The sequence below is a fragment of the Hyperolius riggenbachi genome, chromosome 12, assembly GCF_040937935.1.
Source record: "Hyperolius riggenbachi isolate aHypRig1 chromosome 12, aHypRig1.pri, whole genome shotgun sequence".
In the NCBI taxonomy this organism is placed as follows: domain Eukaryota; kingdom Metazoa; phylum Chordata; class Amphibia; order Anura; family Hyperoliidae; genus Hyperolius; species Hyperolius riggenbachi.
Window position 1 is genome coordinate 210,627,138 of NC_090657.1, and position 14,996 is coordinate 210,642,133.

The 14,996-nt window shown below is 43.6% G+C and overlaps 1 protein-coding gene across 1 annotated transcript in view; it reads right to left on the minus strand.

The window, feature by feature from the left end:
• Nucleotides 1–6,545: 6,545 nt before the first annotated feature.
• The window catches only part of LOC137540797 (nicotinamide N-methyltransferase-like), a 27,668-nt gene continuing 19,217 nt past the window's right edge, over nucleotides 6,546–14,996 (minus strand). Inside the window, exons 3-4 of the mRNA XM_068261954.1 lie at nucleotides 13,539–13,746; nucleotides 6,546–7,471 (exon numbers count right to left, since the gene is read on the minus strand). Of these exons, the coding sequence (XP_068118055.1) occupies nucleotides 7,042–7,471; nucleotides 13,539–13,746 (638 nt within the window). The 3' untranslated portion in view covers nucleotides 6,546–7,041. The remainder of the gene's footprint in view (nucleotides 7,472–13,538; nucleotides 13,747–14,996) is intronic.

Here is a 14,996-nt window from a genome sequence, read left to right on the forward strand (position 1 = left end):
CAGCCACAATGTGCAGCCGCAGGTCCTCACTGAGCTTCTTTGTCTCAGCCATGACTGTTCACAAACCAAGTGCAGAGAGCTGCTGTTTTTCACCCGTTTAATTGATTAATTGGGAACAGCTGTTTTAATCAGGGTAATTATGATGCTTAAGAACAGCTTGGACTATTTGGAATGGCATAGAACTTTGGATTTTCCCACAGACTGTGACAGTTTGTGAAGGGTATGAATAATTGTGGACTGGACAATTTTTGTTAAAATGTAAATAAAAGCTGAGCAATGTTTTTTTTTGTTTTTTTCCCCCACAATAATGCCTCTTGTACATCATCTTATTATCTTTTGGGAGACACCTATGTAATTTCCCATCAAAAAATGACTTGCTGGTTGAATAAAAGTAGCTATAAGTCAAAATTTGCCAGTGGTATGAATAATTATGGGCAGCACTGTAGAGTGGAGTTTTCTCCAGAGATTAGGGGTATAGGCAGTGATTGGGGGGGTTTGTTCTACTGCTAGAAGAAGCAGAGATACACCCCATAAAATGATTTTCAGCTAAAGATGTTAAATATTTGGTTCTCTAGCATGACTTATATAGGAGTATAGTATTGTGCATAAATGAGTGGTAGCTTGTCCATTTGTGATTGAAAAGGAGAGGCCTCCTAGGTTATTGTATCAATATATCACCATCCTGAAAATTCTCAGTTACTTGAGGCCAAACATATTAAAATACATTCTCCTGTAGCTTAGACATGTGTGCACTTTAAACAGGAGAATGCTAAAAGGGGTACTTACGTATTAGGCCAGTGACCAAGTGTCCAAGTGTCTTTCCCAGCAGAAAGGTCTACCAGATTGACTAGGAGCTGTTATGTCACGCAACGAGCAGCTGATCCATCTGCGACTCTGCTTGCTTCTCTCCAGCTGCAGCAGTGACACTGATAAGGCACTTTAAACTATGACACTGTGACAGGGACATGGAAGACGGAGGACCACATACATAAGGGGAGGGGTATATATATATATATATATATAGAGAGAGAGAGAGAGAGAGAGAGAGAGAGAAAGCAAGAGAGGAAGAGGGAAAGAGAGAGATGCATGCCAGCTATGTAGCTGATGACATTTTGTTGCAGTGCATGGGGGAGGGGCACAGATAGTGTGATCGGCGATTGAGTGGTAAGGGGGGGAATGATCCGTCAGGCAGATCGCTCGTGGGTTTGGGGTCAGCTGCTGCTGTACACACACATGACTATCGGCTAAAGCAGTCGTTATCAGCCGCCTTAGTCAGGTGTGTGTATGGGCCGGCCTTCAGGCTTCTGCAGGGATGAATACATATTCTGTATATTAGTTTTTATTTATTTATTTATTAAAACTAGCCCAGGTCTGCAGATTTGCGTGTGTCCTCCTACCATCCCTTGTGTCCTCCAACTTCAAGTTAATCACTCCCAATGGGCCATATCCTATTACCAAACTAACCAGTGATGAGTGCCGGAGAGTTCTTTAACTAGGCAATGGGAGCAGGGCCGAATTACCAACCAGGCAACAAAAGCAGTCACTTGGGGCCCCATTCAGAGTCAAAGGGGCCCATCAGCACATAAAACAGCCCTTGCCATCCTGTCAGTGGTGGCTGGAGATGCATATCATTTTAAAGCTCTTTCTTCTCTTTCCAATGATAGATAAACTGCCACCCTATGCCTTTTCATTTTCGCTATTTTCGCAATCGAAATCGCAGCCACTGCAATTTCAATCACGAAAATAGCGAAAACTAAAAGGCGTAGGGTGGCAGTTTATCTATTATTGGAAAGAGGAGAAAGAGAGCTTCAAAATGATATCCATCTTTCCATAGTTACATTGTATTACACAGGACGACTTTTCTCCAAAGTCAGCAGCTCCATTCAACACAATGCAATGAAATATAAGAAACCCAGGGGGATATAATTACAAACATCATGCTGGTAGGTGTGAGGATGTAATTAATTAGTTGTGGGTATGCTTAAAGGCCAGTGCCGGTTTAAGCAACAATGGGGCCCCAGGGCAAAATAAACCTGGGGGGCCCCCCCAACAGATACCCCGGAACAAAATTCGGCATTAAGGGACCTTTTTTGCAGCTGGTATAGTCAGGGTGTGAAGCCCCAATCGGTCAGAGCTCCACATTCTGGCTACCTCAGCCTGCATTGGGGACAAGGGGTTAAAAAGTTTCAGGAGGGGGGACCCCACATAATTTTTTTACAAAAAAATTCCCACACTCTAAACATAAAAAAAAAAAAATAGGAAAATAGGAAAAAAATGCCAGGGTTCTTCATGCAGCCATATTGCGGCTGTATAGCGATCCCTGGCCAAAGCGCTGCAGCTGCGTATGGACCCCCAGAAAACCCCATCAGGAAATGTATTGCTCTTTCTTTTGATGCATGTAAAATTACACTACCGTTAGGTTTGCTACTAAAAGTGACATTTACTGCATTTAAAAGTATACTTTTTTCCTTCTAAACTTTAAAATTGATTTTCTCAAAAACTATAAAGTCTTTTTGAAAAATAGTTTTTTCCTCTTATTCCCAATGATTTCCTTAACATATCCTGCCAATTTAGAGTTTCTAGCATTTAAGGTGTATTTGCTATTAACCATTAAAGTCGGCAGGTTTTTAAATGTGTGTTTTTTTCCTTTGAAACTTTAAAATCGATTTTCTCAAAAACTATAAGGTCGATTTGAATAATTTTTTCCCTCTTGTAGCCACTGGGGGACCCTACAAGCTCTGGGGCCCTGAGTCAATTGCCCCTTTTGCCTCTATGGTGGCGCCGGCCCTGTTAAAGGCATACCCACAGGCACTGCTCGGAGTCCCTTTAAGGGCTCTGCCTCTGACACAGGAGACCAGGGTTCGAATCTCGGCTCTGCCTGTTCAGTAAGCCAGCACCTATTCAGTAGGAGACCTTAGGCAAGTCTCTCTAACACTGCTACTGCCTATAGGGCGCGTCCTAGTGGCTGCAGCTCTGGCACTTTGAGTCCGTCGGGAGAAAAGCGCAATATAAATGTTATTTGTCTTGTCTTGTCTTGTCAAATGATGCCGTGCACTGCTAATTGTCTTCAGAGCCAGGCTCTCCTCCTAGGTCCCCCTAGTGCTACTGTGCGCTCTGCCGCTGCCCACTCCTCCCTCCCTTCCCACAGAGAACCACAGCTGCAGCAAGAATGATAGCAGCAGATGGCAAACGCTCACTCACCTATCCATGATCCAAGCGATAGAGATCCTGTCATCTGAAACCCATCTGTCTCTTCTACAGTGCAGCTGCTCCCTCTGAACTTCCTGATTCTCAGATCAGACAGGAAGTAGGAAGTAGTAATAATAGTAGTAACAGAGCGGCAGCACTCTAGAGGAGACAGATGGGCTCCAGATGACGGGACCTCTATTGCTTGGATCGCAATAGGTGAATGTGAGTTATCTGGTGCTGTCATTCTCCCTGCTGCGGCTGCCTTCTCTGCTGGACTATCGTATTCACTGGGATGGAGGCTGCATGGTGGCTGACTAGTTTGGTAGGAAATCAGTTGTTCAGTGGTGGGGGTGGTTATGTAATTCTGTCTGGGGAACGGCTTCCGGTTTGGCGGTGTCCAGAGCTTTCTGCTATTGCCAGGCTGGAGATGCAGGGGGAAAGTGCTGCTGCTGTGATATCTGCCGCCCTCTTCACAGGGGTGCCCCAGCCCCTGAGTGCAAATGTCCCAGCCATTCATCTCTCACTCTGCATTTTGCCGCTGCTATTCCCTGCATTGTGCACCCACAGAGGAAAGCGGGCTATTGCCCATAGCAACCAGTAGTTAGGCTGCCCCAGTGTGTGCGGCATGTTGCTGTGCAGCTGCATCTTCTGATTCTATTACGACATGATGGGGGGCCCAAATTAGTTACTTTGCTTAGGGCCCCATTTAGCCTTAATCCAGCTCTGAATGGGAGCATCGCCTAATCCAATCTGCCACCCCTCCACCACTCCCCAGTGGTAAGGAGCTGACTTGACTTAATCGCCCAGCAAGTTATTTACACCCTATCCAATTGCAGTTTTCCTACTGCCGGGAAGCAAGACATTTATTTTGATTAGATGATTTGATTTAGATTTGATCTGCAAAAAGCAGGTCTAAACATGTTAATGCTGGGAATACACAGTTCGTTTTTTAGGTGATAAGATGGTTCGATAGATAATTTCCGACATGTCCAATCTCCCATTTGATCGTTTTCCGCTCAATTCCTGATAGAAGTGAATGGAAAAAGATAAGAAAAATTAGCGGAGGAGAATCGACTGCAGAATCGAGCGGCAAAAACGATCGAGAGGAGAAACGCACGGCAGAAACCAACTGTGTATTCCCAGCATAACGTACGTCTTCCCTGCAGCATCTGGGGGTCTCCTTTAATAAGCCTGAAGCCCCCGAAGCTGAGGCAGGCACCCCCGAGCAATTTACCTGCATCTGCCAAACACCCACTGCCCCTCCATGCAAGACCCACCACTGTAATTCTCTCTTAGCCCTGGCAAAGCATCTTTGAAGCTCCCGCCGGGGCTCCCCATTGGTCCACTGTCTGGACCATTTTCATTGGTGCATGGTATTATTATTGTGGCGCAATTGTTGTGCTCCATGTGATGTCTGGCTTGTAAGAAGGATGGGCGCCACCCCACTGCTCATGCCGAACACTTGCAGCTTCCTTTAAGCACTTGGCAGATCCATGCAAGCAGTTCAAAGTTGGTGGACATACAGCTAGCTCTGTGAAAGAAGCCTCAGATCTTTGTTCATCAATATATTTAGAAGGGCTTTCTTCCTAATTATCAATCCTAGAGCAATGTTTTGTTGCTGTCCACTAAAAAAAAAAAATAGAGATGTCTGCAGGTTTGGCCTCCTACAATAGTGAAGTCAGTAAAAGTCAGTAAAAGACACACAGAAATCATGAAATACTTCAAAAAACATAAAAGGCGGCTTATCTTGTTAGAAATACAACAAAAGAGGATGCAGACTCGGGCACTCTCCAGTCAAGGCTTCTTTATTGTTTGCACACATAACAGGTAAAACAAACCTCCCCTGGTCACATGTACAACACGCCTCTTCAGGACACACGGAGCCTCCTAAGAAAGATCACATGGCCCAATCTGCTGACATCACATTGTTCTATTGACCATTTTATGGCTGTAGCCCCTCACCCCCTTTATAATTTTAAATGTTTTACCCTTTCTGGGGTTCTCTTGGCTTTATATTAACCATTTCACCTCTGAGGGGTTTCTCCCCATATGGACAAGAGCAATTTTTACCTTTCAGCACTCCTCCCTTTCATTCGCCAATAACTTTATCACTACTCATCACAATGATATGATCATCAATATATTGATTTTTTTTCCACCAATTAGGCTTTCTTTGTGTGGTACATTTTTCTAAGAATTATTTTATTCGGGAATAATATGAAAAAAATGGGAACAAAAATATTATTTTTCATTTTTCAGGCATTATAGTTTTAAAATAATACATGCTACTATAATTAAAACCCACATATTTTATTTTCCCATTTGTCCTGGTGATTACACCATTAAAATGACATCCCTATCACAATGTATGGTGCCAATATTTTATTTGCAAATAAATGTGTTTTTTCAGTTTTGCATTCTTCACTAATTACATGCCCTATTTTTTGCAAAATTAACAGTAATATACCCTCATGACATACATATTAAAAAAGAGCCCCCTAAGGTTATGTATTTTTTTATGATTTTTTTAAAAAAGTGTTTTATTTTGGAAACTAAGAGGAGAGGTAAGGGGTTAATGAATTGGTATTTTATGTATTTTTTATTTAATGGGATGTGTATGTAGGTGTAATTTTACTATTTGGCCACTAGATGAAGCCCCTTTTTATTCTGATTGTGTATCTTTAACTGCATACATGCGTTACAGGAAGTAATGCGTGTATGCTTTCACTTTCCATTTTTTCAATGAACAGGGCATCGCATTGATGCCAGTTTCATTGATCACGGGCACTTAGATCGGTAAATGGGAACTGTGTTCTCATTTACTGATCTGTTTACTAACAGGCGGTGACATAAATGCATGCAGGACCATGCGGGAACATGCGCAGCAGCATTTGCGGTGAGATGCATATATCTACACCTCTGGAACTAAGATGAAGTCTCCGGGGGTATAGATTTATGCTAGTATTTTCATTAAGTTGTTAACATTATCGCCATAAGTTCTTTCCCCTTTTTTTAGTTTAGAGACTTTTATTTTTGCATCCAGGAAATTGCCAATATTAAGCAAAATATTAGTCATACGAATAAACAGAGCACTAAAGATTTCAAAAAAGATGTTTCAAAAACATTAGCGAAGCCAAGTACACATGCTAGATAAAGTAATTGCAAACAATTCCTAATGAGTAAACAAATGATATGATGTAAAGAAGGATTGTAAAATATCGGTATTAAATACCAATATTTTACTATAGCTAAACCTAACCCTACTCTCACACAGAACCCAACCCTCTGGTGCATACCCCTAACCGCCCCTCCCCCCCGCACTCACACACACGCATCCTAGCTGATGCCTAACCTTAACCACCCCCCTTCATGCTTAATCTTAACCACCCACCCCTCACACCTGACCTTAACCACACACACACCCGTTGCCAATTGATGCCCTTTGCTGCTGATCACCGTAAAAAAATCAAAAACATTATTTATTGGTGGCTGAGGGCACCCAAATTTCCCCTCAATACTGTTATTTCAATGGGCACCTTTGGCGGTGCCCAAACTTCCACCACTAGCAGGCGCCCAAATTCCCTGTTCCCAGTCTGTGCATGCATTTGTGTGCCCATGATCATGTGTGTTCAAACTAATTTTTTACACATGATCTCATGTGAATCATAATTACCTGAAGGAGCTGACCAGAATAGATCATTCATTGTGCCCGAGATCTGTAGTTGACTGTTATGTCTTCACAATGTTGGCTTAAATAAATGATTGATAACCAGTTGTGGATCATTTGATTATGATGACCTCTCCCTAGCATGTCTCAAGGTTTTAGAGACAAGGTTTAGCATTATTTCAGGCCTAGGCATTTTTCCGAGCAACCACCACAAGATAACCTGACAATTCAGTGCTGGTTTCCCAGAAGTGATCAGAAGCTTTAGACTTTTCCCACCTCTCAATAACATATCCAGCTCTGCCCAGTGACTCTCTGACAGATTCTTCTGTCACAAAGAGGCTTGAGAACTTCACGTCCCCCACCATGTAGTAAGGGCACTCTAGAGCAACAACCAGCACTAGGTGCCCTCCTGACTTTAACAATGCGCCTATATTTTTTAGTGCAATGGCATACGTCTCAAGGTCTTTGCAAGCACCTTCCAGGCATGCACTGCTAATGAGACAGTCCACCTGTGGTAGCACCACCGGGTCCATAGGATTGCTTTTCATAACATCACACTTCAAGACTTGCTTGATGGACTTCCTCAGGCGAGCCTCTTTTTCTCTCCACGATATTCTGGAAAATAATGTATTTTAAACCAAAGTGATAAAAAGACCCCACTCAAATGGAAGCATGGACATGGTAGACTGTCTGCTGATATTAACATAAGAGACACATCTTCAATATGCAGGAAGCATACTGTGTTCTAAAGTAAAGCACTGGTTTGAGCTAGACAGAACACCATTACAATGCGATCAATCACCCAACAGTAAAGCCTGCGCCACAACCAATGCTGAAAAGTCCTCTTTATGTACCAATGGTAAAAGAAACTACAAGCAGCTGCATGAAGAGAACTTTTTAGAAGTGGTGGGTGTGGCTTTACTAGAGAAACAGTATTTGATGGTGGGCTATACTAAAGGAACAGTATATGGGTGGGCTATACTAGAGGAAGAGTAATTTGGGGTGGTCTATACTACATGGATGATACTTGTGGGTTTGACTATACTAGAACTTCAGTAATTGGGATGTGAGCTATATAGGAGTGACTTGTGGGTGTGACTAAACTAGAGAAACAGTACTGGGGGTGGACTACACTAGAGGGAAGGTACTTGGGGTGGGCTATATTAGAGGGACAGCACTTGTGGGTGTATCTATACTGGGTTGTCATTCAATTTTTTACCATGTGGTCCATGTCGATATACAGTGGGATGCGAACATTTGGGCAACCTTGTTAATTGTCATTATTTTCCTGTATAAATCGTTGGTTGTTACCATAAAAAATGTCAGTTAAATATATCATATAGGAGACACACAAAGTGATATTTGAGCAGTGAAATGAAGTTTATTGGATTTACAGAAAGTGCACAATAATTGTTTAAATCAAATTAGGCAGGTGCATAAATGTGGACACTGTTGTCCTTTTATTGATTCCAAAACCTTTAGAACTAATTATTGGAGCTAATTTTCTTGGTAAGCTCAGTGGCCCCTGACCTACATACACAGGTATTCACCGGTTATGAGAAAGAGTATTTAAGGGGGTCAATTGTAATTTTCCCTACTCTTTTAATTTTCTCTGAACAGTAGCAACATGGGGGTCTCAAAACAACTCTTTAATGATCTGAACACAAAGATTGTTCACCATCATGGTTTAGGGAAAGGATACAGAAAGCTGCCACAGAGATTTCTGCTGTCTGTTTTCACAGTTAGGAACATATTGAGGAAATGGAAGACCACAGGCTCACTCAGTTAAAGTTAAGGCTCGAAGTGGCAGACCAAGAAAAATCTCGGAAAAACAAAAGCGACAAATGGTGAGAACAGTCAGAGTCAAACCCCAGACCAGCACCAAAGACCTACAACATCATCATGCTGCAGATGGAGTCACTGTGCATCGTTCAACCATTAGGTGCACTTTAGACAAGGAGATGCTGTATGCAACAGTGATGCAGAGGAAGCCTTTTCTCCAACCACAGCACAAACAGAGCCGCTTGAGGTATGCTAAAGCACATTTGGACAAGTCAGCTTCCTTTTGGAATATGGTGCTGTGGACTAATGAAACTAAAATTGAGTTTTTTGGGCATAACAAGGGGCATTATGCATGGAGGAAAAACAACACATACCGTATTTTTCGGAATATAAGACGCTCTGGAATATAAGACGCACCTAGGTTTACAGGGCAAAAATTTGGGGAAAAAATGTATACAGTATATACTAAACCTGGTGCATCCATATTCCAGGAGCGTATTGTACAGTACATGTTCTCCCCATTGTCCTCTTGTGTCTACTATGTGTCCCTTTCTGTCCCACTGTGTGTGGCATCCCTTCCTGCCACCTTGTGTGATCCTCTTGCCCCATGTGTCCCCTCATGTCCTGTGTGTCTCCTCCAGCCCCCCTCTGTGGTCCTCCAGCCCCCCTCTGTGGTCTTCCAGGCCCCTTGTGTGTGTGTGTGCCCCCTCCTGCCCCCCTTGTGTGTATTTCTGTGTCCCCTTCACCCCCCGTGTGGTCCTCCAGTCCCTGTGTCCCCCTCCTGTCCTCCTGTGTGTGCCCCCTCCTGTGCATGTCCATGTGTGTGTCCCTCCAGTCCCCATCCTGTCCTCTGTCCCCCCCTACCCATGTCAACGCTCTCCCCCCGGTAACAATAGCTGCAGAGCAACTCACCTTTCTATGGATTCCAGCGCTGTGTGGTCTGCTGTGTGGTCCTCCGCCTCCAGCATGTCAGCTACACCTGTAAATGAAAAGTTAGCCGCAGAGACACTCACCTACTCGACGGCGGCGGTGGCACGATCTGCAGACATCTCGGTCCTGGGAGGCTTACCCTAGTGACGGCTCCTGCTAATGACTCATTGAGTCATGGGGAATGACTCATTGAATCATTCACAGGAGCCATCTCTAGGGGAAGCTGCGCGGCTCCCCCTAGTGACGGCTCCTGTTAATGATTCAATGAGATGAGATGTCTGCAGATCGTGCTGCCGCCGCCGAGTAGGTGAGTGTCTCTGTCGCTAACTTTTCATTTACAGGTGTAGCTGACATGCTGGAGGTGGAGGACCACACAGCAGACCACACAGCGCTGGAATCCATAGAAAGGTGAGTTGCTCTGCAGTCATTGTTACCGGGGGAGCGGGACCCAGCAGACCACACAGGGGGACAAGGCAGGAAGTCCCCGACAATGTGGCGGATCAGCAGTTTGCATCGGCGGCAGTTCTGAAGTCGGGGATTCCCTGCTTTTGGAATATAAGACGCAGGCACTTTTTCTTCCTATTTTTGGGGAAGAAAAAGTGCGTCTTATATTCCTGCTACCTAAAGTAAAATATGATGGTGGTTCCATCATGCTGTGGGGCTGTGTGGCCAGTGCAGGGACAGGGAATCTTGTCAAAGTTGAGGGACGCATGGATTCCACTCAGTATCACCAGATTCTGGAGACCAATGTCCAGGAATCAGTGACAAAGCTGAAGCTGCGCCGGGGCTGGATCTTTCAACAAGAGAACGACCCTAAACAATGCTCGAAATCCAATAAGGCATGCCTGCAGAGGAACAAGTACAATATTCTAGAATTACCATCTCAGTCCCCAGACCTGAATATAATTAGAAATCTGTGGTGTGAGTTAAAGAGAGCTGTCCATGCTCGGAAGCCATCAAACCTGAATTAACTAGAGATGTTTTGTAAAGAGGAAAATACCTTGAACCAGAATCCAGACTCTCATTGGAACCTACAGGAAGCATTTAGAGGCTGTAATTTCTGCAAAAGGAGGATCTACTAAATATGGCCCGAACAGTTCGTCGGCGAAAGGTTCCCGGTGAACTTCCGGGGTTTGCCATCGTGGCGAACCGCGAACTTTTCCGAAAGTTTGGTTCGCCCCCATAGTGCATCATGAGGGTCAACTTTGACCCTCTACATTACAGTCAGCAGGCACATTGTAGCCAATCAGGCTACACTCCCTCCTGGAGCCCCCCCCCCCCCCCCCCCCCTATAAAAGGCAGGCAGCGTCAGGCTTTTCATTCACTCGTGTGCCTGCATTAATTAGGGAAGGGAGAGCTGATATGCATAGACCTATAGGGAAACCCTAGTTACGCTCTTGTAGGCTTCTTAGCTTGATCCTTGCTGATTCTTATTGCTAAAAAAAGCACCCCTCAACTGCTCTTTTGAGAGCTAATCTTGTTCTTGTGATCTATTTTTTTTTTCTGTGTGGCCCACTTGTATTATATACAGCCCTGTCAGTCAGTCGCAGCTGGCCTTTAGCCCCTTGATGGTATAATTACTGCTGTGCCAGGTGCACATTATAATACCAGACTGCTGTCGTGTACTCCTATTCACTATTGCCTAATGAAGCAGGTTTAGGCCTGCGAAACGCGTTGCGACTACGCCCTGTAGTGTACCAATCAATCTACCTTTTTTTGAATACACAGCTTGTTGTGTCTGCTTGCAGGAGGTAAGTCCACCACTGCCTCCTAAGCACTTCTAAACATTTTATTAATTGCTTTTACTCTTTTGACGCCTCGGTCCTTGTTTACGTTATTACGAAGGCACATGATCACAAAGCACAAACTGCAACGGGATGACCACCTGAGGAAAAGCAGCACACAAAAGCAAAGCCACACACCGCAGTGGAAGATAACAGGCTGCATTTTTTTCTCAAAAAAAGCAATACCTAAACTGTACCGTGATGTTGAAAGGCAAGTGGTGACATCTCTGGCACACAGCGTTAGGTCAAGGGTCCATCTGACCACAGATGCCTGGCCTGCAAAGCACGGTCAGGCCTGCCCGAAGACTAAGTCAGTCCCCACACACAGCATCTCTGCCTGCATGCCGTGTGACTGCCTGTCCCAAGACTAAGTCACTCCCCACACAGCACCTCTGCCCGCAGGCCACTTGACTGCCTTCTCCGCCACCACCAACAGGGTCCAGGACTCCAGGCGGAGCGGCCGCTATACTAATTTTTCTGGTGCGTGTACATGTCTGCCTAATTTTTCTGGCTGCACTGCAGCTGCAACAACAAAACAAAAGGCATGTAAATGTGTCAATTCCCCTTCGTGATCGTTACCTTGCCGTGGTGAAGGAGCTTGCTTATCACAATGAAGCAATGACTGCCGGCTATATGAGTGTCTCGGGGGGTGGCACACCAAAGATAAAAAGGTAGTTGCTTCATTGTGGACAGACCAAATTCGATCAGCTGGACAATCACTGTTGTTCTGTCATTGAGCTACCTCACTCTGGCGACCATATGGGCTTGAAAACCACTATCGCCTGCACTCTCGCCATGGTGCGCACCAGTCCAGCACGGCCATCACTACACAAACAGCTGTTTGTGGTGAGTTACACAGTGAGTTTGGTGTGTCAGTGTGAAGCAGTACTCCAATTACACTCCCTGATTGGTTTATACACATGCAAGATGTTTTAAAGCACTTTAGGCCTGCAATTTAGCATTCAATGTGATTTCTGCCCTTAAAACGCTGCTTTGTGTGAAATCCAGATTTTTCCCCCGGGACTTTTGGTGTCTATCCCACTCTGTCATGCCCCCTCCAGTTGTTAGACCCCTTGAAACATCTTTTCCATCACTTTTCTGGCCAGCATAAGTGTTTCTACTTTTCAAAGTTTGCCTCCCAATTGAAGTCTATTGCAGTTCGCAAAAGTTTGCGCAAATCGAACTTTTGCGGAAGTTCGCGAACCTGGTTCACGAACCTAAAATCAGAGGTTCGGGCCATCTCTAAATATTGATTCCATTTAAAATACAACAGTGCCTAAATTTATGCACCTGCCTAATTTTGTTTAAACAATTATTGCACACTTTCTGTAAATCCAATAAACCTCATTTCATTTCTTAAACACCACTGTGTGCGTCTCCTATATGATATATTTAACTGACATTTTTTATCGTAACAACCAATGATTTATACAGGAAAATTTTGACAATTGACAAAGTTGCCCAAACTTTTGCATCCCACTGTAGCTGCAGCACTGGCAGCAAATGTCGGCAGCTGAACCTTTATAGGAATGGGAAACTTATCACTAAATAAATATGATGAATGTTTTGGAAACAGTGTTTAGCAGAGATCAAAGGAAAATTCATGTGTTAGGAAAGCCCTCCATAAAGACAATAAGCTGTGCATAAATCAAACCTGGAATTTAGAATTAAAGGACACCTGAAGTGAGAGGGATATGGAGGCTGCCATATTTATTACCTTTTAAACAATACCAGTTTCCTGGCTGTCCTATTTGTTTAATTCAGCCAGTATTTTGAGTCTGCTTTCCGGAGGTAAGTCCACCACTGCCTCCCAGCAAATTTTACAATTTTTATTACCTTTTATCCTGCTGGCGCCTCTGTTCTCTTACGGTAATACTGTGTTCACCCCTGGTGGAGGGGTGCTCTACCCCTACTTTTCTGATCTACAGAGAGCAACATCTTAATCCTGAGTGAGGACAGGTCTAATCTCACCTGCATCTACAGTGGTGTTGCCTAAGAGGTAACCCATGTTTGTGAGTATATTCATCTCACACTAACATTTATCCACGGTTTTTAATACATACTACACTATATTGGGCTCTCGGTGTTTCTTATTTACCTGCACTTCAGGTGTCCGTCAATGTGCTGCTATATTGTAGATATAATAGGGTGCATGTTTGTGTCTACATTTCAATAGGACCACTTACTTATCTCCTTCCAGTTGGCACACATATTGCACCACCGGGCTCCAGTCAAATGCACCTGGCTGATTGGTTAACCATGATTTAAACTCCTCCCGGTTTCTGTCCGTGAAGTCAGAGGCGATAATGTTCTTAAAAGCTTCACAGGCTGACAGGAGCTGATAGATGGTCGGGCCGCTGCCAATATCGATCAGAGTTTCACCTTTCACCTCCCCTGCACAAATTAAAAATGTTATTTATGTAATAATTTTTTTTGGGTGCCTCTGCCACCCCCACCTCCCTCACTGTATACGGCAGAAAGGGTTTATTTCACATTTTAAAAAAAATGTATTTTTGTATCCTGAAATTTCCCCCAGTCATAATTATTTATGGCTGTAATTGTAATCATTTGTAATTTTGCATAATTTTAAAATTATGTTTTTGTAATTTTGTGCCGACTTTAGTGGTCAATAGTAAAGTCCCCATACAGGCCACAAAAATTGCTACATATATTAGGGAGAATAGGGGGTACAAGTCAAAAAATACATTTTTCAAAAAGACCTCGCAGTTTTTGAGAAAAATCGTTTTTAAAAATGCAGAGGAAAAATGTTTTTTAAATGGTCCTTTTTCTGAGTTTAAAAAAACATTTATCCTTTTCATTTTTAAAATTTATTGTCTCTAAAACTACAAAGGCCTCGACTTATCGAATCAATTACCTACAGCTCGGTAAAATACCAAACTCGATAAGTCGATTTCAGGATTCATCAAAGTTATCTACAGGTGTTAGCGAGCATTCGGTAATAATTCGGTAATCATTCGTTAGTGATGCGATAAAATGGAAGAAAGTGCAATTCATGAAAATGAAAGTGGGTGTGGTTTAGCGTTACATTTAGGATTAGATATCTCCTTCACTGCTCTGTCGTTATTCCTGTCAGATCATTGCTGACAGAGAAGATGGAGCCATTTGAAGTGGATATGCATCCGCTGAGAGTGATTCAAAGGCGCAGAAGAGCAAGAATAAGGTCTAGAAACATATCAATTTGCAAGAGAATGGATTTATTTGCTATACCAGGGTATCCGCATTTCTCTTGAATCATCTTGTAAGAGAACACAGGCAGTGCCGAGGTTAACTTATTTGCTAGCTGCACTACATTTTTTCAGAAAAGACTCCTATCAAGCTGCGGCTGGTGAAATTGTGGGATTGTCCCAAACCACTTCCAGAATCCTGGTCAAGGTGTTAAGCCCTATTCGGAATGTTGCTACGTAGTGTTCAAAGGACTGCCTTTTACCCACAATTCCACTGGAATCTTATGGCCTTGTGTTCAATTACCGCTGTAAAATGGAAATATCGACACGTTAATGAATGGTTACCGCATTGTTGTCGATATTTTCTTTTTGTCTGCACTTATCTGAGGAAGAGGACCCTGCGTGGCCCCGAAACAATTGTCATGCATAGTGTTGACGCATTATGTTGAAATAAATCAA